Here is a 24,789-nt window from a genome sequence, read left to right as displayed (position 1 = left end):
AGTCTTCTTTGTAGTCTATGTTGTTAGCATGAAAATTTCTCTGTGCTTATGAGCTAAACACAAATACCTAACCCATATCAGCAGAACATAAAATGAAGATCATAGTGACCTTCCTTGATTGTAAAGGTATAGTATTAACAGACATGGATAAAGTTATCAAGATTTATAATTCCAATAAATTACTGTAAAACACAAAACATTTCAACAAAGTCACTGAAATATGAATTAGGTCAATGTTGTTGTTGTTGTCGTCGTGGGGCTTAACGCCATTTTTCAGCACACGATAGGCTATACATGGCGGCCAGTATTAATGGTGGAGGAATTAGGTGAATTAGGTCAATGAGACCTCTTATTGCAATATGAAGATGCATCCCATCACAAGGTTTCTTTTTCTGTGAAGGATTGTATGCATAAAGCATGTCAAAAACTCATTTGGCCAAATAACAAAACTCAACTAAAACCAGTATAAGATGAAATATAGGTCACAACAAACATTTATGTTGTAAGAGTGTGGTGCTAAGAGAACTGCATATCATCAATTTCAAAATTATATCATGAACAATGTCTGAGAAACGAATATCTGAAATACAGAATTTAACCTTAGTCAGTGAGGCATAACATATGTGCCATAATGACCTACTTTGGCAATGAGAGTAGTGCTCATCCAGCTACATCCCCATGCCAAATATAATTATTTTTTAAAGGATTGTATGCACATAGCATGAAAAGAAACTGAGGTCATCACCAAAATGCCAAAACTTAACTGAAGTCAGTCAAATGTGAAACTTAAGTCACAGTGACCTTTTGTACAGATGTGTTACTAATAAAGATATATACTGTAATCTAATTTAATGATTCAAGCAGATGAAAAACAGTTCAAGCATAAAATTTAGCCATGGTCAATGATGCATGAACTGTGAGTCACACAGTGACTACTCTCTGATGAGGGTGTAGTACTTGTCAAGCTGAAGCATGGAAGCAAACAAATCTTATGTATTCATGAATCAAATGCAAAATCTCAATCTAAGCCAGTAAAATATGAAATATAGGTCACAATGTCCTTCTTTTCTTGTAATCTTGTGTACTGAAAGAGTGGCATACAATCATTTGATGATTCTATTATGAGCAGTGCTTGAGGGGAAAAAAAACTTAAAACACAGCACTTTAGTGAAACATAAAATATGGGTGATGATGACCTACTTTTATAATGATGATTTAATATTCATCAAGGTATAACAATGTGCATTCAGGGTGTCAGAAACATGTAGTCATGAGCTACATGCAAAAACTTAACCAAAGTAAAATGTTCAATGTAAGTCACAGTAACCTTTTCCTGTAAGAATGTGGGATGAATAGAAATGCATGGAATCATCTAGTGTGAAGATTCTAGTATTAGAGCATAAGAAAGAAACTACAACAATATTTCAGAAAGTTCAATGAAACATGAATTATGGGTCGCAGTGGATTACTTTTGTGATGAAGGTGTGTTATGTCATGGTAGGCTGCTTTTGTTGTTATGGTGTGGTGTTAACAGAGATGCATATCTTCATCAAGTTCATGAACATTACATGAAAAATGTAATCCAAGTAAATAAAGCATAAAATATGGGTCATAATGACCTACATCTGCAATGATGAAGTTGCACTCATAAATATGCATCCTGCCCCCAAGTTTCATGGATCCTGATACGATAATGTATAATTAGTTTGCAAAAACTCTGTGGTTTAGCTAAATGCAAAACCATAATGAGGCCAGTAGGTTACATTGACATTTTGTTTAAGTTTGTACACTAATTGAGAGACATATATATAATCATCTGGTTTGACGACTCCTGCATGAACAGTGCTTGAGAATGAACTTAAAACAAATTTTAACCAAAGTCAGTGAAGCATGAAATATAGGTTACTGTGACCAACTTTAGTGATGACATTGTTGTAGCCATCATGACTGATTCCCCCCATCACCAAGTGTCATGCATAACTTATGTATACAGGGTACAAGAAATCCTTTGGTCTTGAGCTGAATGAAATACCTTAGCCAGGAATATTCAAATATATACAAAGTTATCCCTCATAGACCAAAACTCCCACAGCATGTGTTGAGACATATGTATTTATATGTATGGAATGCTGAAGCTCCAAAAAATATCAATGTGAACACCAATGGTAGTACAATCTAAAGTCTCTGTATTGTAGACCGCTCTGGTGACCTAGTGTTTATAGCATCCACCTCAGATGCGGGAGGTCGTGGGTTCAAACACTGGCCGAATCATACCAAAAACTTATAAAAAAAATAGTACTAGCAGCTACCTCGCTTGGTACTCAGCATTAAAGGGTTAGTGTTAGGACTGGTTGGCCTGCTGTCAGGATAATGTGACTGGGTGGGACATGATGCTACATGTCTGCTAGACATCAGTATAAGCTGTCACTATGCAGACATCATAGCAATATGACTGAAAAATTGTTAAACCTACATTGAAAATTTAAAATACACACACATACACACACTCTGTCTTGTAAAGGTGTGCTACCAGGTAACACCGCAGAGCACATCTACAGAACAATTTCAAACATATCTCAAAATTGGGATTCTATGTAATAGATGCTTTAGAAAGAATTACATGCGATCATACAACTCATGAAATCACCACACATTGTATATACAATTACATGCAAACAAAAGTGTTCCCAAACCCTAAACTCCAAGGAGTGAACTGAATATCTGATATCACTGTGCATATCAACAGACCACCTACAATCATATCTCAAAATTTGAAGCCTTTTTATCTTAAATGGTGTTACAGTAGGAGAAACTGTGAAATTATGCACACATACATTGGAAGATACTGGCTATAAAACATAATCCTGACTTTTCTTCTAAAATCATGGGGAAAATAAAAGTAATTTTAGAAAAAGTATTAAGTAAGCATAACTAAATATGTGTGAGGTAAGCAGACAAGAGAAAGGTTAGTACCTAGCTCCAAATTTTTGGCTCTTAATTCCTCCAGAAAGTTGTCGTTACTGTTGAGCTTACGCTGCTTTCTACCCTTCTTGCCGGGCTTCTTACTGCTGGTGTCACCATCACCCTTATCATGAGCTACAGTCAGACAGCATGCAAGCAAAGCAATGTGTTAGTGCAGTATCAGAACTGATATCAGCCTAGAAGCAAATGTTTGTGAAAATTTAGATTCAGCATGAATACCACCAATGACACATTAAATGCCGCCTGTCGCTTATTTAATAATCCTCTATATAGATACCTGAAATTTTTGTGACTAAACCACTTTCATTTACATTGATACTGACCTTGACTTCAGATACTGACCTTGACTTCATGACAACAAATTGATAGGGTTCTTCATTCAACTAAATGCAAGTCACCCACAAAGATTTGGTAATTCTAAATTGTGGAGAACTGAAATAATTGTGCAGAAACCATTTTTATGTTTTTGGATAATTGTCTTTATCTTGACATTTTGACCCCAAAAATTGAGCGCCTAAGTGCAAGTCATCCACAAAGTTTGATAATTGTAGATGGTGGACATCTTAACTTATTGAGCAGAAACCATTTGTCTTATCTTAATAACCATTGTCTTGACCTTTGAACTTTTGATCCTGGAACTGATAGGGTTTTTCCTCTGCCTACATGCAAGCCACAAAAGTTGAGTAACTGTAAATTATGGATAAACTGAGTTATTGTGTGGAAACAAAATTGGTAACAGACAGATGGGCTGACAGACAGACAGACAGACATTATAACATGGTATGCCCCATGATGGAGGGCATACAAAAATGTGCAGTGCATGCAGTGTAATGCTGGCTCTCATTATTTATTCCAAGTCCTGGTCTGGAATTCATCAAATTCTTTCTGTAAATGAAAGAGACTTTAACCCAAAATTCATTGATGACAAATATAAGTAGTGGTGCTGTCCTTAACAAGGACAGAAAATTTGCAGCAATTTATTACAGAAGCAAAATCACTTGAAACTAAACTTCTGCTGCTACAATTATTCATATATTTGGAGTTATTTATTCATGAAGTATCCATCTAGAAAGCTTTATGCATTAAAGGCATGAAGACCCTACCAAAAGAAAAGTTATAGATTCAAGTTTTGATGATCCTAGTGAATGAAGGTACATGTATTTAGCCTCTATTGAATGGCACACAAATGACTAGTGAATGGCATACAAATGACTAGTGAATGATATGCAAATGACTAGTGAATGGCACACAAATGACTAGTGAATGGCATGCAAATGGCTAGTGAATGGCACACAAATGACTAGTGAATGGCACACAAGTTATTCGATTGAATGGCACATAAATGACACCAGTGAATGGCACACACATGGACAAGGACTGATAACCTTACTGAATCATAAGTTACTTGTTGAAAGTCTGAATACCATGGTGAATGGTAAACTACTGCTGCACGGCTTAAGACTACTTAATCAGAAGTTAAAAAATGAAGGCCTGAGGACCCTACATACTGACATGTTACTTGCTTAAGACCTGAAGATCCTACTGAATGATACATTACTGATTCAAGGCCCGAAGAGCTTACTAAATGACACAATATGGCTCAAGACAACTCAGTTGTACGGCACTATATTTACTCAAGACCCTATGACTAAACCTAATGACACTAAGGGCTCGAGGCCAGAAGACCCTACTGAATGAAATGTTGCTGGATCAAGACCTGAAGACCAACCGAATGACACATTATTGGATCAAGGCCAGAAGACCCTACTGGACGACATGTTGCTGATTCAAAGCCTGCAGTTTCTAATAAAGACACAATACTGGTTCATGTCTAAGAATGCAATTGAATCATACATTCCTGGTTCTAGGCCTAATACTGTTGTTTCAGGGCCTGAAGATTCTAAAGACTGACACATGACTCGATCAAGACCTTAAGACCAACTGAATGACACATTACTGGATCAAGACATGAAGACCAACTTAATGATACATTACTGGATCAAGACCTGAAGACCTACTGAATGAGACATTACTTGATCAAGACCTGAAGACCCTACCAAAGGACAAGTTATTTGATCAAGGGTTAAAGACCTACTGATTGACACATTACTGGATCAAGGCCTGAAAACCATTCTGAATGACACATTATTGGATCAAGACCTGAAAACCATTCTGAAAGACACATTACTGGATCAAGGCCTGAAAACCATTCTGAATGACACATTATTGGATCAAGACCTGAAAACCATTCTGAATGACACATTACTGGATCAAGACCTGAAGGCCAACTGAATGACACATTATTGGATCAAGACCTGAAAACCATTCTGAATGACACATTACTGGATCAAGACCTGAAGGCCAACTGAATGACACATTATTGGATCAAGACCTGAAAACCATTCTGAATGACACATTACTGGATCAAGACCTGAAAACCATTCTGAATGACACATTACTGGATCAAGACCTGAAAACCATTCTGAATGACACATTATTGGATCAAGACCTGAAAACCATTCTGAATGACACATTACTGGATCAAGACCTGAAGGCCAACTGAATGACACATTATTGGATCAAGACCTGAAAACCATTCTGACTGACACATTACTGGATCAAGACCTGAAGAATTCATGAATGACACATTATTGAATCAAGACCTGAAGACCTAGTGAATGACACATTACTGGAACAAGACCAAATGACAGAATGATATAACTGAATCAAGATCTGAAGAATTCATGAATGACACATTATTGAATCAAAACATGAAGACCTACTGAGTGACACATTACTGGATCAAAGGCAAAAGATCTACTGAATGAGACATTACTGAATCAAGGCCTTCTCAAAGGAGACACCAAACTCTATGTTAGCAATAATCATAATCTACCAGTAAGTTAATAATGACCTTATAATATTATTATTATTATTATTATTATTATTATTATTATTATTATTATTATTATAATTATTATTATTATTATTATTATTAAATAAAAGCCATATCTATATTTTCTTTTCTTATCATTATAAGATAATTTTAATTGTTAATATCAAACCCCAAGATTCTACAAAAATCAAGTAGCTTTTAAGTCACCATTGCTTTTACTGAAAATTCAATTCATACAGACTAAGTGTGACATATAATTTTGTAGGATAAATCTTAGGAGTAATTTTGGAAATTCAAGATGTTTGTAGTATGTACAAATACTGTCAGTTCAAATATTTTTTTGTTTTCATGCCCCATTTCCCAATTAGAAATGCACATATGTTATGTGTTCAGTTTATCCATTTCATGAAGGTAGTCATTACATGATACATGCATCTACAGTAATTGGGAATTCAATAGTTTGAAAATATTACTGGTAAATTAAATATTACCCACTGCAAAGTGATGTATCCATAAATCTTGTTTACTATGGTTGTTTACTAGTAAGTTAATTGATTCCAAATTTGTGCAAGTCCAAACAACCTAAGTTTGTATAATATTGTTTTGTTTTGCTGCATAAACACTGTTTGTGATAAGCCCTTGGTTGTAATTAAAAGCACTTGCCTTGTTTTAAAGTTGACAATCCTTTTTGATCAAGCAGCAAATTTGATAATATTTGATAAATCTTTGACAAAATTTGATCAGCGCCAAGTACAGACCTGCAACTTCCTGTTTATGTTTGACCTTATTTCTATAGCCTGTAAAAGGGTTCCCGAGTGACCGAGTGGTCTAAAGCACTCACTGTTACGGATCACTGCCATCTCACCTCTGCCTGTGTGGGTTTGAGTCTCGGGCTCAGCCAATGTGGGTATGCGAGAAAGCTTACCAGTAACTTCTTGTGGGTTGGTGGTTCTTTCCGAGGTTTTCCCAAGTTCTTCCTCCTCCACCACTGATACTGGCCGCCATGTATATCCTATCTTGTGCTGAAAAATGGTGTTAAAACCTACAACAATAACATCAACAACAACAACAACTATAGCTGTAAAGGTAGCATCCACTTTCTTTTCCAATCTTACAACTGTTTGTTTCAGCTGCTAATTTGACATTTGTTCAGTGGCAAGTAACAGAGGATGGTTTTTTGAATTTCCCATGATCTTGCCACACAAAAGACACCTGTTCAGTTGCATCTTTTAATAGATTTCACAGAGTGTATAATCAAAGTATCACTCACATAGCCCACACTCAGTCTCTGCATAAGCATGCACAGATGAGGAATTTGAGTAAAAAAATATTTACATGGAGGATTTCCGAACTTCATTTTGTCACTCAGATGATGAATATGAATTTTTGTACTAGATGACATTCAACAATGACATTTTTAAGATACTATGAACAACAAAAGTGTGGACTTTACTTTTACTGTTTACTTGTAAGACATATCATTACAACAACAAAAGTGTGGACTTTACTTTTACTGTTTACTTGTAAGACATATCATTACAACAACAGAAGTGTGGACTTTACTTTTAACTGTTTACTTGTAAGACATATCATTACAACGACAAAAGTGTGGACTTTACTTTCACTGTTTACTTGTAAAACATATCATTACAACGACAAAAGTGTGGACTTTACTTTCACTGTTTACTTGTAAGACATATCATTACAAGGACAAATAATCTACAATGGATGATGCACATTGAGCAACATATGCAAGGACAAGCAACACAACATAGCCAAAAGACCTATTACGACAAACCATACACAACCTAATGGCCAAGTGATTACTCATGTCACCATCACACTCTAGTGTTATTCACCATAGGGTAATAAATAGTTTTAAAAAATAACTACCAGACAACAAAAAATTTAAACCAAAGGGAAATTATAGTGGTTTACTTTGACGATTTTAAATTGTACAGGACCAATATTTCAGTATTTATATTCTATTTGACTGCATACGGTCTGAGATGAGCAAATAATAAGGAATCAACTACTACTACTAACCTTCTTTAATTATGACAAACAGAAGGATCAGTCATAACTGAGACAGCTATATCAACAACCATTAGTGATTTTTTAAGATGCAAATGCATGTCTCCCCCATCACTACCAAGACAATTAAATTCATGTCTTCCCCATTGCTACCAAGACAATTAAATTCATGTCTCCCCCATCGCTACCAAGACAATTAAATTCATGTCTCCCCCATCGCTACCAAGACAATTAAATTTATGTCTCCCCCATCGCTACCAAGACAATTAAATTCATGTCTCTCCCATCGCTACCAAGACAATTAAATTCATGTCTCCCCCATCGCTACCAAGACAATTAAATTCATGTCTCCCCCTTCACTACCAAGACAATTAAATTCATGTCTCCCATCGCTACCAAGACAATTAAATTCATGTCTCCCCCATCGCTACCAAGACAATTAAATTCATGTCTCCCCCATTGCTACCAAGACAATTAAATTCATGTCTCCCCCATCGCTACCAAGACAATTAAATTCATGTCATTCTCATCTTTGACACTAAAACATAGCCAAAGGAAAGGCACACAAGTCCCTTGAAGACAGATGCTCTACCAAGGCAAAATAAATTTATAGGAATTCTGAAAAACCATTTGTTCCTCTTAACTGCTAATTATTTAAACCATCTCTGATATTTTTCAGTGATAACAACATTTTCAAATTAGCTGTTCTTGTACACAAACTGGATTTCAGATTGGCACCATTTCATCAAGGACAAAGTACATATCATCATAAATCTTTTGGTGAAATCTCATAATGATCACCCAAACAGGGACAGTAGTAACATGATTTTCACAACAGCCATACGATATACAACCTGCACAATTGTTATTTAGGACTAACTAAGTATCACAGGAAGTCTATTGGCAAACATCTCATGTTGATATATGCATCCATTTAGGATAAGTAGAGATAAAAAAAATTCAAGACAGTCACCACGTTTGTAATATTCAGCATTAATCATTTTTAAATTTCACCCATGACTAACTATACCCCACATAACTCTTCTGATGAAAATGAATTCCATTTAAAGGAGACCAGAAACCAATGGAAATATTGGATAATAATAAAGGTACTATAGCAGTAAACCTTATTCTGAAGTATCATCTGCGACCGAAATGCCAATATTAAAATATTGGCCTCTCTTCTAGGAGCTGAATTTCCGTGACCTCGTATGCAAAATTTCCGCGCCTATTCGGTTACTTTCGGGATGTGACATCATAGTAGCGACTCCAGCAGCCCAAGTGGGAGTTGCCAGAGTAAAAGACAATACCGTTTTGCGTTGCTTACGGGTGTAATAAAACATTAAGAAAAGCCAGTGGACAACATTTTTTTTTCTTTTCCGAAAGATAAAGGCATACTGAAAGAATGGATACATTATTACAGACGAGTCGATTTCAAAGCAACACCATACAGCCCTATGTGCTCGTTACATTTCTCAAAGAACTGTTACGACAGGGATTCTGAAAAAATGGCAGCTCAAGGATACGCAAACGCTAGGCTTAGACAAAAAGTTGGCTCTGTTCCAGACATAACGTTGAATATTTTAAATCCTGGGAAAAGTGTTGAACGTGCGAGTTACGAAAATAGGCAGAAGGCCGAGTAAGTGACCACAAAATGCAACAATCAATTCACAGATTTTTTATCTACACCAGCAGTCCTAAAAATAAATCGGATAGCCCGACACCCTGGGTCCCTCTGGTTTTAGTTCCGGCCCATCCTGTATTCAAAATGAGGTGCCCGTCAGGCTTGTCGAAACAAAAATTGTTTGCCTGAGGAAACTTTGATCGCGCTGGTGAAATTAGTAAATGTATTTTCAAGATGTTGACATGCATGCCTTAACATGGCACAATCTAAATCAAATCAATACTGTCCAAGGTGAAATTTAGATTTGATTTTAATCAAATGGAGGCTTTGCCAAAAATAATATTCTAAACCTGTCGTGTTTCGAGAAAACACAATTTTCAGTAATCTTATAAAAATTACAAATTTTTAAAAAAAATCATTGTATACATGTAGTATGCATAAACGGTAATCTGTAATGATTGGAACTGATATAAAATTATTCCTTGGGCAGTTTAAATAACAGCGATTAAAAGAAAAGAGGTCAAAGTTTCACATTAAATGGCTGACAATAGAAACTGGGGGGGGGACTATTGACCCAACCCCTTGCCCCAATGTGCGAGCGCCCATGGGACGTACCTTTTCTCCATGTGATACGCCTTATTATTCCCCCAGGACAAGCCCATTTTGCATATTCTGGTCAGCTCTGGCTAAATTGCAAAATAGCTAAAGTTTTGATTTAACCCTTTACCTCATACAAGCGTCTTTGGACGCCTCTACTCCATTCGCATGGAAGCGCCCTTTGACGCCACTGCAAGATTCGCATAGAAGCGCCTTTTGACGCCTGCTGTAAACATCAGCCATTTTGAGATAGTTTTCGTAGCGCCACCTTCGGGGAAAACCCCCCTATTACATACTACATTCATTTCTGCGAATGACAATTACGTCAGATCACGTGGTCGCTATTCATGCACTGGTCGATATCTGCTATTTAAAGTAACTGGGTCGTAATCTCCACTCTCCAAAATGGCAGTTGCGGATTTCATTCAGTACGTACGAAGTTTTCACGATTAGAATAACAACCACGAAAGATTCAATAAATTAGGTAAAGGCTCTGATATTAATGTAGGCAGCAATTAGTTTTTATAAATTATCAAATTCAGATGACTCAGTGATATAGACGCACACGAAAACCTTGTAAATTTCGAGTATCGGAAATGGCAGCTACGGTTAGTCACGAGGCCTCACTGACATGACAGGGAACGAGTTCTCTCAAGATTTCGAAGCACATAAAAAAATTCTTCTGTGGAAAATAATTACACAGCTATAACAATCGGACATTACTCTTAAATTTTTCCACATATAATATATGTGTACCAAAAATGTAAAATGGTTAAAATTGTTGTTAAACGTAACATACACTAAATTGCTTAACAGTTCACAGGCAGGATTTCATTCAGTACTTACGAAGTTTTCACGAGTAGAATCTCAACCACGAAAGATTCAATAACTTTGGTAAAGGCTATGATATTTATGTAAGCAGCAATTAGTTTTTATTGATTATCAAATTCAGATGACTTAGTGATGTAGACGCAGACGAAAAACGTGTAAATTTCGAGTATGGGAAATGGCAGCTACGGTCGGTCACGCGGCCTCACTGACATGACGCTGAATGAGTTCTCTCTCGATTTTAAAGCACATTAAATATTCTTCTGTGAAAAATAATTACACAGCTATAACAATTGGACTTTACTCTTCAATTTTTCCATACATAATAGATGCCTACCTTAAACGTAAAATGGTTAAAACTGCTGTTAAACGTAACACCACTACATTGCTTAACAATTCACAGGCATGCCTATGCGGATGCGGTCTGCTAGGTAACAGGTGTTCTATTTATAGCGTGCTGCACTTTGTCACTATGCTCTATGAGGTAAAGGGTTAAGTACGCAAACATTAAAGCCGATGTGACCGTTCCGGTGGCCTAATGGTTAGAGCGTCCGCCTCGGATGCGGGAGGTCGTGGGTTCGATCCCCGGCCGAGTCATACGAAAGACTTTTAAAATGGTACTAACAGCTGCCTCGCTTGGCGTTCAGCATTAAGAGGTTAGTGTTAGGACTGGTCGGCCTGGTGTCAGGATAATGTGACTGGGTGGGACATCATGCTACATGTCTGCGGCATGATGCCCCAGTGCTAGACATCACTATAAACTGCCACATTGCAGACATCGTAGCGATATGACTGAAAAATTGTTAAAGCTACGTTAAAAATCAAAATCACATCACATCACAATAAAGCCGATGTGACTGATGAACATATTCCATCCTTGCATTGATCTTGTGAAAAGGACTGCCCTTCGGACATACTTCAAAGAAACCCTGTTCGACAGTGTGTGTGTGTGTAAGCACCAGCAATTGATTGCCAAAATAAACGATGCCTATTTTGTTGTTACTTACGATGCCATGGACTTCAGGTTTAAGTCTTAATGCATGTAACACTGTTTGCTGAACAAAATATTTATTCAGAATTAGTTCTTTAGGGCCACATATACTGCATGGTATATTTTGTTTTATTCCTTTTAATTTAATTATGGTAATTAAACTTTACATATACGGTCGAGGAATGTCATGTGTTAACTGGCCGAGTTTCTTTGGCGGAAATGGAGATGCGATTTTTGTTTGCAGAGAAAATTTCACAGTGATCATTCATTTAAGCTAATTGGTGACAATTGTATTCTTTTAATTTTGTTATACTATAGTACTGTTGTAGTTGTTTAAAAACATCTGAAATTTACTTGAATAATGTTTAATTTTCACGTTCTATTTACTGAAGAAGAAAAAAAAAGAAAAAAAATGTTGTGTGATATTAATTATTTCGTCCAGTGCCGGATTTAGACGTGTGTGCGTGTGATTTGAATTTTTAACGTAGCTTTAACAATTTTTCAGTCATATCACAACGATGTCTGCAGTGTGGCAGCTTAGACTGTGGATTGCATACGTTATATCTATTTATAAACGGTTTGGGGTTGGTTTTTTCTTCTTCTGACAAATGAAAATTGACAGACATAATGTAATTATCGGGACTTCGCTGCGAAAAATTTAGAGATATTACGAGATCGAGATGTAGATGAGGAAATACCCCCAAAATCAGGAGGTTTTTCTCCCGGCTTGAGAGTTGACAGGTATGAACTGTCCGGGCTTGTGGAATTTCAGTCAGGGCTTGAGTTTATTTAAGTCACCTGCCCGGGGCCTGTGCCTAAACAAATTCTTTTAACACTGACCAGTACAGTACATAAACTATTATATCAGACTGCAGATTCAAGTTTTGAATGTGCAACCCAAATGTGGTCTCCTTCCGTCTGCCTCGCTCGCCAATGTTTATGTTTGTATTCGAGGACTGGCTAGTATTGCGTCACGGTACCACGTGATCTGTCGTCTCATTAAAACTCGGAAAAACTCGGCAATTTACGGAATCGTGGTATCTTCCATGCAATAAAATCACTACCCGCTTACGATATTTAATTTATAAACATGTCAGTCGAATTAAAATCTGTAGAGAATTACATACATAGAAGGAAAATTTTGATTTCAAGTCTCCTTTAAGAGGAAGAGTGAAAACAAGATTTTCAAGATGGCTGCCATGGTGGCCAAAGTGGACACAAGATCAGCAACATTTTATTTTACTTAGGACAAACTAGACATTATAAGAAGTCTTTTAGTGAAAACCAACCTTTGATATGATCATTCATTCATGAGTAGTGAGAAGATTTTTTTAAGATGGCTGTTGTGGTACTCATATTTGATGTCCAAACATCAACATTTTCATACAGGATCAACTAGACCATGAGATGAATGTGTGTGTAAAGTTTCATGGCAACCCTCCAAGTGGTTAATTAAAAGGTTTGCAAGAAAAATTATTAGCAGGGGACATTTTAAGGTAGACAGTTAATTCAACAACAAAGCCAAGGATGAGAAAGTGGAGGATTATCAAAAGAAATGTGATACTCCTCTTGATCTTCCAAAATGGCTGTATACATAACCTGTAACAATCTGTGTACATAGGCTGTAAAATCTGTGTACATAGGCTGTAAAAAAGCTGCATGCAAAAGCTGAGTACATAAGCTGTGAAAAGCTATGAACTACATGCATTTCCTATTTTTAATAATGTTAAAGTTGAAATAATCCATATATGAGATCATTTTACTTTCGATCAAAACTGTAAACCAAAAGCATGGTACCTCAGTGAGGATTATCTCAACAATTTTCTAAGCAAACCTTTTGCACAGTGGCGCCCCCTCTGTCCAGGCTTACACACACAGTCTCCAGTCACATGATCACAGCTGAAATTTTCTCCACACTTGCATGTCCCTCTACACTGTGGGCCAAAAGTTCCTGGTGGACAGGCTGTGGATGATTTTCACATGAAAATAATAGTCTGGCACAAACAAGCTGGACATATCCGAAAGGAAGCTGACTAAATGGCCAATTTTCCAACAAGATTATATTAAAATCTGATGCATAAATTACCAGTCAAAGGCGTTAAGCATGGACAGCAACTGTATAATACTTGCCCATAGGTCAGGTTCAAATGTAAACAGGACAGACCCTGATCTGTGATAGCATAATGCACCTGGAGATCATGGTCTATGTTTTTTGTTCTACTAATTAGTCCTAATAAATTATGTAGACCCAGATCTGCTGATGCATTATGCAAGGGCAGATTAAGGTCTATGCAGTTTGCAGTTGTACCTGAGTTTTATATAAGTATATATGGTATTGATTAATTAAACAGAAATGTTTTGTACTATAATGAACCAAGATAAAATAGGCCTCTATCAAATTTATGAAGGCACCTGATGATGTATGGTTGTTCACTTTTCTTTTATTGGTGGGGGCAGAAATTATAAGAAAAAAACAATCAAAGATGCCAGGAAATCATGTTATATAAAAGATATCTCATGACAACATACTTTGAAAAGTTGAGATGTCTCTATAGAATGAACTTCATTGTTTGTCATGAAGATTACTCACTTACTTAAGGCTGTACAGAATTCAGTGAAAACATAGAGGGCTCCCAGTATGAAATAAACACATGGACCTCCCAGTATGAAAAACACATAAAGGGGCTCCCAGTATGAAATAAACGCATGGACCTCCCAGTATGAAAAACACATAAAGGGGCTCCCAGTATGAAATAAACGCATGGACCTCCCAGTATCAAAAACACATAAAGGGGCTCCCAGTATGAAATAAACGCATGGACCTCCCAGTATCAAAAACACATAAAGGGGCTCCAAGTATGATGTCCATTTTATTGTGAAAAAAATTTCAAACTTTTATAAAGGATAAAAAGCATTTGCAACTAAAATATTGAAAACAAATGACAAGATAATGGACTTCTGTGATAAAATAAATGTTTATGAAATGTGCAAAATAATGGCATTATTAGATTTGTTTTAAGTAAAAACAAATTTTAGTTTTTTATTACAGGAAATGCAGTTTTAAGATATGACAAAAATATAATTGCCATACATAAGACTGATATCTCAAAAGGTACATCAGACTGATATCTCAAAATGTACAAAAATATCACTGCCATACATCAGACTGATATCTCAAAATGTACAAAAATATCACTGCCATACATCAGAATATCTCAAAATGTACAAAAATATCACTGCCATACATCAGACTGATATCTCAAAATGTACAACTATATTAAATGTAAATATAATACATACGCTGTTCACATGCTGGGCCTGTGTAGCCAGGGGGACATTCACAAGCCCCAGTGACATGATAACATGGCTGGTTCTCAGAACACTTGCATAACTCCTCACAGTCAGGCCCATAAAATCCAGGTGCACAAGCTAAAGAAAAATAATAATAATAAACTGAGTATAAGTACATATCATGGTTTTTAATGAGGAAATTTCTGCAATTTATTTATTCAAAAATGCAATGTTGAAAACAAATACTATAAAAACTGATAATTGCTGAAATGTTACATATTTCTTTCTTAAAACGCTTTTGTAGTTTTCATTCTCACTATTCATGGTCAATATTTGCTTAACTAAGTCTGTAGACTGTATCCAAAAAAATGTTTCATCCAGCCTGGGCAACCTATAGTCTTGGACTTTATAGCCACCCCCACCACTCAAATCTAATAAAAATTATTAGAAGAATGTCAATTTTAAATCTGTACTTTTGAACGTGTATCTAGAAACATACTGTCATAATGCTCTACTCTTAAGTCAGGATTGGCCCCTTGTAATGGACATAATATATTAGAACTTTATGGAGACATGGACCCAAGATAGTATAACAGACATTTTATTGGATCCTTCAAGGAGATATGGACTTGGGATACTTTATCAACAGTGAAAACATTTAATTCAATACTATGAAGCCATGAACTTAGTTACTATATAAACAGTGCAGACATTTAATTGAATACATCATGGAGACATGGACTTAGGATACTATATTAACAGTGCAGGCATTTTACTGGATACTTCATACAATCATGGACTTGGGATATTAAAACAACAGTGCAGACATTTTATTGAATACTTCATGCAGACATGGACCAGGCATACTATATCAACTGTGCAGTAATTTTATTATGTATTTCATAATGATAAAAGTGGTATTGTCACCACTGAGATTTCACCTCAAGAACTACTTTCTTTATCAGTAACCTCTTTTAGAATGATTAAAAATTATGCCAACACTGTACACACATTTAAGCAAAGAACAAGGAAGTGCACCAAATGAATACCCTTTAAAACACTCTTAAGAAAAACTAGATGGCCTCAAGAATCGCTTCAGTTAAACAAGTTTTCCACCTGAATTGTGCAAATTATCATATAACGAGCTTACATGAGATGTGGGGGTTTTAATATTCAATGTCACCTATACCTCATACACAGCACTGGGGTCATAACAGGTGAGACTGTAACTGAAGTGGAGTGGAGTGTAGGGAGTATGTATCATGGAAATAACAAGGTAGAAAACATGCCAGGATGGTGCTCCAATTATTGTAATGGTGAAGCATCATTATGTATATCTATTATCTGTGTTAATTTTCATGATTATAGATTGTAAGAGCCATTTTCAAACACATTACATAGCTTGAAGATAGTGGGATGTACATTTGATTGGAGTAGACATTTGGCTGTGGCCTTTTTGACCTTGGAAGGTGTAGAAAAAATCTTGGTGACAAATCTGATGTGATTTGAGTTTAGGTCATGGGTTTTCCCTTGGAAAACCAGACTGACCTAATTCCTGATTGGTTATCTGCTAAGGTACCTGACTTTGTTAACAAAGTTAGAATAATCTGGAATGAATGTTCACCTCACATTATATTTCTGTAACTGTCTTAGTTGTTTAGATAAGCTATATTTTATTGAGAATGAGTTATACAAATCTTAAACAACAGTCTTAGTGGAGTCAATTAGTTGTGTTCAGTTGAGAGGATTTAATTTATTTCAATTATTCACTGGAATTACAAAGTGCTCATACACGAGGAATAAGTAGCTGTTTTGGAATTACTGTGAATTCATTAATAGAATTTGGATTATATTATTGTGATACAACAGGACTATTAGCATATCAAAGTGTCCAAAATATTGGCACATCAGCAAAATAGACTGAATTTAATTTGCAATACCAATGGAACTCATTTGGAATACTTGCTACTTTTGGACTTGAGATAGAACTTTTAAGACTATTTAGAATAACAATCACCATACTGTAAGTTATTTTTAATTCATCACTTTGTATTTTAGGGAAATAAATTTAAAAAATGTTATTTTTTTTAAATGTTTGTTTTTGCTCCTTCACTGCTCATTTGAAAGGCTGGTTACTGAAAATATTTAACACTTAGCCTTCAGTCAATCCCCTCCCACTGCTAATCTGAATGGCTGGTTAATGAAAATATGTAACACTGAGCCTTCACTCAAGCTCCTCCCACTGCTAATTTGAATGGCTGGTTACTGAAAGCATCTTACCATTTTTTTTTATAACAATGTCTTCTCTTTAGTAGAAAGACAGCAGAAAGCTCTACTGACCTATATGATTATATATGGGCATAGCTTAGTTACTGGCTCAATGTAACTTACATATACTTTGTATGAACAACCATTCACAATTTTGAGACCATGAACTTTGACCTTTTCTCAGTGAATGTATTAGAGACCCATTCTTACTACAGATATACTAAATATAATGTTTTGGTGGTGGTGGCAGTACTTAAACAAAAAAAATCTTCAGTCTGACTGTTTTAAATATGATGGGAGTTATATCATGAACAAAACAAGTTGTATCACCTTTTTCACAGCGTCGTCCTCTCCAACCATGTGTACACTTACATACACCTGTCTCAGGATTACAGGTAGCATTATTATCACAATCACACATTTCCTCACAGTTTATGCCGTAATACCCCTCAAGACATTCTGGAATAATAATATTTATCATTCACATGAGGAAGTAAAATAAGGAACATCATGATATTATGAAATAAATAAAGCAAATGATTGTATACCATATATTTTGCTAATATGATAATTTAATAAAAGAATATATTCGTTTTGATGTATGTAATAGATAATTCATTTAAAGACTACACTTTTGAAGTTCAAACTCTGCACAGCATTTGCACACGAGATTATTGAAAATAGGTGCAATTAAAGAAAATTCAGTCAAAACACCTCAAATTGCACAAAAATACCCCAATACAGTGTGACCCCGCTATAGCATGCTCTGTTATAACAAGAATCAGGTATAACATGGTCGTGGTATTATCTCTTTATCTTTCATCAGATATCTGACTGCTCACTAGTAATTAATATATTTACATAGACTGACATTTGTATGTGGATGGTAAGTAAACTTCCTCTTCTTTTCACACAGAATTAAATCTTTCAGAACACTCACATTTTCTGTAGTAATCCTTGTCATTAGACCAGAACACCTGCATCTCTATCGTCCATTAACCCTTTGTTAAATTTCTGATGCATGCATGGAAGGCAGCATCACTCTGCTACCACAAATGCAAAAGAAACCAAAAAGCATCCTACTTGTTGGTCTATTCAATAGGCAGGGAGGAACAGTGACTACAATTGACCAAATGACGGCCAATTACTTTTTTTAAAAATGTACCCAGATAAAATAGTTTGCTGAAACTTCAAAGAAAACACTACCATTGAAGCAGGGGCCCCAAGTGGCCGAGTGGTCTAAAGTGCTCTCCGTTACAGATCACTGCCATCTCACCCCTGTCTGCGTGGGTTCGAGTCTATGATTCGGCCAAAGTGGGTATGTGAGAATGCTTGCCAGTAGCTTCTCATGGGTCAGTGGTTCTTCCCAGGGTTTTCCCAGGTTCTTCCTCCACCATTAATACTGGACGCCATGGATAGCCTATCGTGTGCTGAAAAATGGCATTGAAATCCAAAACAACAACAACCACTGAAGCACTGATTGTAATGAAACTGTACTAAACAAATGGAAAACAAAATCAGTCTCAATCACACAATACAATTATTTGATGTTGCCGCCACATAAGAAACAGGCATTTGTTTGGTTCTCCAAAGCTGTCCTTTAGCGGTGACTTCAATAGTGCATGCATCCTTCATCAAAGAAAGCTGACTACAATCTACAAAACAAACCAAAGAACCTTTCTACAAAGGAAATCAGTATCAAACTTAAATAAAAGCAATGGAATCTAATGGATTTTTTCATTTTCCAATGTGACTGGAACAAGTTTATTTTGCTGTGAAAGTTTTCTTTTTGCAGGGAAAATGTTTATGCTTACCAACACTACCAATGTTGGCTTAAAACGCAAAGTAACTTTTACCGACTTGGAATGTACTGAAAAGTAAATGTGCTTCCTCATCTTTTAGTGATTGTACTATGTTTTCTCTCTGAATTCAGACCTATATGACATGTGACAAAATTATTGACTATTTTAAATCTGTGTCTGTGTATACATGTATTTTCGATGGAATTACTTGTATTGTGGATTCAATGTATGTGATGAGATTCGCGGGTGAGCACACAGTGTTGATATTCTATTCATGCTATACATTATACACATATATGTACCTTTCCATGGTTCTCTAAATAAAGTAAAATATTATATATGCCTTCTCTGTTTATACAAAGTACATTTATCATTTAATATCCATCAGTTTATTTTACCATCTGCATTTATTACCCCCTGACAAATTTTGGGGGATAAATGCATCATTTTCTTCAGCTAACTGACCCGATTGCTTAAACACAGTTCGGTCTATAACACAGTCAGGCTATATGGCTCCCAACTTCCGTGTTGTAATGGGGTCACACTGTATGTTTATACTTTTGAAGAGGTTCTCTCTTACAAAAAAGAAACTGCACTGAACATAAGTAAATTTCCCTCTTCATGCACTTAAGCATAAGGGGGCCCCGAGTGGCCGAGTGGTCTAAAGCGTTCGCCGTTACGGATCACTGCCATCTCACCTCTGTCTGCGCCGGTTCGAGTCTCAGATTCAGCCAATGTAGATATGTGAGAAAGCATGCCAGTAGCTTCTCGTGGGTCGGTGGTTCTTTCCGGGGTTTTCCCGGGTTCTTCCTCCACCATTAATACTGGCCGCCATATATGGCCTATCGTGTGCTGAAAAATGGCGTTAAACCCCACAACAACCAACAACCACTTAAGCATAATAAACATCAAAGAAATCTGACGGATCGATCACAAACTGTTATGTACCTTCTGTGCATCTTTCCCCTGCAAAGCCAGGTTTACATTTGCACTCTCCTGTGACCTTGTCACATGACAAGCTGTTTTTACATTTACATTCACTTTCACAATTAGGACCATATCTGCCTTCTGAGCAAGCTGGAAAATAAAAAACAAAACAAGCAAAATTATTTGAATTTTTGCATCCACTTACCATGCTGAGTTCATAAAAATACCATCCAATTCTGACCTTTAGGACAGAGCTGGAAAGTTATTTGGCAGACATTTCAAGTTTCAACGCCCTATCACAAAACAATGATTCAAGAAGTACAAAAAGGGATTTTTTAAAAATATATCTTTATAAGTGAATTTGACCTTGAAGAAAAAACCTTCACTGTGATACATCTGATGTCATCCAGGTATGATACATAAGTGTAACATGGCACCATGGTTCATCCCTGTACCTCTGTCAGCTTTGTTAGTATAAAGCAGAAACTGAAAAAATATTGACTCATGACCTAAGCCTTGTTGGCAAAAAACCCAAATATGTATAAAAAGCACCACATTGTCTAGTGACAGTACATAAATACACCAAGCTTGATCGATTAATCCTCGACAGCTTTAAAGTTAGAAAGGAAAAGGGCAGATGTAACCGAAACCTATAATATTGACCTCATGACATTGATGACAGAATTAGGTATGCTTATACCAAAAAGTGTCCCTTCATTTTAAATGACTCTAACATTATTGACTGGAAATGAAAATTTAACAGACAAATTCAACATATAACTCTGACACTGAGTCTGAAAACCCACAACAGGGTACACAACACATATACTAATGATCCCATTATATATTTATTGAGTTTCACCCATTTATCTTACAAAAGTCTGGAATTACTCAGTGTGATGGAAATCTTAAGATACTGAGCCATGACTTTGACCTTGAAAACAGGAACCCCAGGGTACTTCTCAACATGGTTTCTACAAATGATTTATAAATAAACCAAGTTTCAGCTTTTAACCATAAAGGCTCAAAAATTAAAGAATGAAAGGGAACAAAAGATTGAAAACTTAAAATACCCATCCATAACCTTGACCTTCAAGAGAGAACTAGAATTTACAACATACCTTCTAGTATACCTTAAACTAAAATGGAAAGTGTGATGGAAAATGACCCTGACCATGAAGAGAAGAACCTTATTGTGGTTCATTATATGCCTTCCAATGATGATGTATGAGTATATAAAAATCTATTAATCTTAAATAGCTCTAAAGTTACAGAACATGTAGAAGGGAATGTGTGACAGAAACCTTACTGAACTGTGATACTATACTCAGGTAATTACTTAGGTAATAATATACTCAGGCAATTACTCAGGTAATAATATACTTAGCAGGGCCAAAAGGATGAATATGATATGTGGGATACTGATAATCATGTTCCTTTTTTAATACTTGTAAGCAAATACCACAATCCTGTAACTGTATATTATCTTAATTATAAATGTTTCAAGTCTTTTCTTGCTTTTGTCCCTTAGAAATTGTTTTGTTAGCAGAAGCATAAACTATTGGTAGTAACAGAGAGCAGTCTGTACGACAATCCTGAAAATCCTGAGGGAAATGGTTATCTAGATTTGTTACTTCCCTTGACTTGGTTTGATCAGCATTTTAAGTTTATTGTTTGTATATATCTGGAAGTGCAACACAGAAGCTGCCAAACCAAGTCAAGGGAAGTAACAAATCTAGATAACCATTTCCTCTTAGGATTAGAATCTGAGTTATGTCCCTTGTATCTAGACGCCTCTCGAGGTCATAAACTAAAGAGGTAAATATTGAAATCGTTTTGTTAGCAGAAGCATGAACTATTGGTAGTAACATAGAGCAGTCTGTATGACAATCCTGAAAATCCGTCCAAGCCAAAAAACTGGAAATAGTTGCACTGATATGATTGCGTGGTGAGATGGACAGACACAAGAATTCTTATATAGGTCGGGTCGGGAATCCGGGCACTTTTTCACACCTCTAAAGAAATAAATGTGTAACTTTCCTTTCTGCTCTAAAAATTCAATCATTATATCCAGTAGAAAATAATTTTCTTTGCAAAAATCAAAATGAGTTATGCTGAGTAAATTCCTTTAAAAATTGTTGTTATTGTCTGCTATTAATACTCAGTTCCATGACAATTTCTGATCTCCATTACAAAGAGCTTCTAACCTTGTTCACATGCGGTGCCCATCCAGCCACTACCACAGTCACACGTGCCATTAATGTGGTCACATATGGCTCCATTTAGACAGAAGCAGCGGTACAAACAATTTACACCATAAGAACCAGGCTGACAAGCTGCAAATAGGAAACAATACAATACAAATATTGGTACAGTGAAAGACATCATGATCAAAATATTCAGTTAAAACATTTTGCTAATGATATAAACTGCAGACCCATTGATAAGCTAAAGTTTCATTATCTGAGCTAAAAACTGGAAGCAATGTGATCATTCATGGCAGAAAATATTTCGTTACTTGGAAATTCCATGAAATTAAAGTGTTGTCTCAGTCTTCATTCTGTTTCCACTACCATATATATCTACTTGCTCGTAAGTCAATGTCAACTGCAAGTAATATAGACCCTGACCAATCATTGCATAATGCACCAGTAGACCAGGGTCTAGGTTATTTGTCCTACAGATTACTCCTAACTAACTGCATAGACCTAGATCTGCCGATGCATTATGCACCAGCAGAGCTGCATCTGTGCAGTTTGTAGTTGGCTTTGAGTCGATACAGTACAATAAATTGAGATGAATATTTCAATGAAAGTGAATGTACCAGTATAACTGAACAGATGTCCATATGTCACAAGTAAAATATTTTCACTACACTTCACATTGATCATTAAGTCTCATAAGGGGCACATGCTCTACAGGCCAAACATATATGTAGGAATCCTTGAGATGTCTGTTTCTTCCCTCCATTCTTTTAAAATGATGAGTACTGAACCATCTTAGACATTCTTAAAAATCTACAACTTACCAAATTAGATACAATGCATGCTTTTAACACAAGCACAGTACAAACCTCTGGTCATCACCTTGGGACCTCAGGCTTGATACAATGTTTAGAAAATGACTAAACTTATACCAATGTTAATTCTTCAACGGTTAAATCCAAAATTAACATATAACTGGTATCATCCAATTTATTCTTCAGATATATCCACAAAATGGATTTTATAGAAATCCATTAGTTCACGTTTGTGTTATCATGTTCACAGTTCATTCCATATACCGAGAGTCCATCAAGGGGACTATTACTCTACTGGAAATGACAGGATCAAAGAAAAGTGCAATTTCTTTTTGTAACTGAGTACTCAAACCATCTTTTATATTCTTGAGAATCTCCAATATACTGAATTTGAAGGGAAATAAATATTTTGCTATATTTTTGATACCTTAAGTAAACAGTAAGGCTTTAAACATTGACCTGGAATCATGGATAAAATATGACAGAATTTTACTTGCACAATATCAAGGTATAACCAAATGCTTCAGTCTGGTTACATTTATAGTAATTTAAACGATATAAATTTAAATTTTATTTATTTATTTAAATATAGATTTTATCTTAAAATTAATGTCAGATTGCTATTAACATGTTTACTGGAATGCAACTACATACAATGTTGGGTCACAACTGCAGTCATTTCCAACAAGCAGCTAAAACAAATATTTCAAGATGGCCACCTTGCTAGATACATAACATGTCAGATCAACATCAATTTCATTAAGGACTAACAAGACATGATATGATGTCTTTTACCAACAAGACATGATGTGATGTATTTTACCAACAAGACATGATATGATGTCTTTTACCAACAAGACATGATATGATGTCTTTTACCAACAAGACATGATATGATGTCTTTTGTCTAGGCCATCTGTTTAGAACAAATACAGCGTAGTGACAAAAAGATCTTGTGGCTATGTTAGAGGTCAGATCAGCATCATTGTTTTTTAGTACCAAGCAGATATCAGAAATCATTTAGTGAAAACCCCAAGCTGCTATGACTCAGGGGCATCATTTTCATTTATGTCATTAACTAGAGATCATAGAACATTTTCAAGTGAAAACCAGATTTCAACTGTTCATTCAGGGGAAGCAGTGATAACAAAATTTTCAAGACAACAACCATGGTGGCCATAATTGATATCTCAGTGGTACCATAATTACTTATTATCAAAAAGATATATGAAATCTTTTAATGAAAACTCCATATCAATATGAGCATACCATTTTCATTTAGGACCAACTAGACATCACAAGAAATCTTGTAGTGAACATAAACATCTGCTAATGGAAATAGTTATAACAGGATTTTCAAGATAGCCATTATGTAAGCCACATCAGATGTCAAATTATACCATTTTTATTTAGAACCATCAAATGCCATAAGAAGTCTTGAAGTAAAACCCCAAGACAATACAACAACCTTGCATGCATAATGAGTTGTGATAACAAGATTTTCAAGATGGCTGACCTGGTGGCCATAAT

At 35.8% G+C, this 24,789-nt stretch overlaps 1 protein-coding gene across 4 annotated transcripts in view; it reads right to left on the bottom strand.

Annotated features, from left to right (window-relative positions):
- The window catches only part of LOC149781245 (uncharacterized), a 306,624-nt gene that overhangs the window by 39,274 nt on the left and 242,561 nt on the right, over positions 1-24,789 (bottom strand). For 3 of the 4 annotated variants that reach the window (XM_089935331.1, XM_089935329.1, XM_089935328.1), the window contains 6 exons: positions 22,448-22,576; positions 20,262-20,390; positions 17,842-17,970; positions 15,253-15,381; positions 13,787-13,915; positions 2,974-3,096 (listed from right to left, as the gene is read on the bottom strand). In XM_089935331.1, coding sequence (XP_089791457.1) covers positions 2,974-3,096; positions 13,787-13,915; positions 15,253-15,381; positions 17,842-17,970; positions 20,262-20,390; positions 22,448-22,576 — 768 coding nt within the window. The remainder of the gene's footprint in view (positions 1-2,973; positions 3,097-13,786; positions 13,916-15,252; positions 15,382-17,841; positions 17,971-20,261; positions 20,391-22,447; positions 22,577-24,789) is intronic. The other variant, XM_089935330.1, reaches the window with a different exon arrangement.

This window comes from Sinohyriopsis cumingii, chromosome 15, assembly GCF_028554795.1.
Source record: "Sinohyriopsis cumingii isolate HCF-2022 chromosome 15, ASM2855479v2, whole genome shotgun sequence".
Lineage (NCBI taxonomy): Eukaryota > Metazoa > Mollusca > Bivalvia > Unionida > Unionidae > Sinohyriopsis > Sinohyriopsis cumingii.
This window is presented reverse-complemented; position numbering and strand designations above follow the sequence as displayed.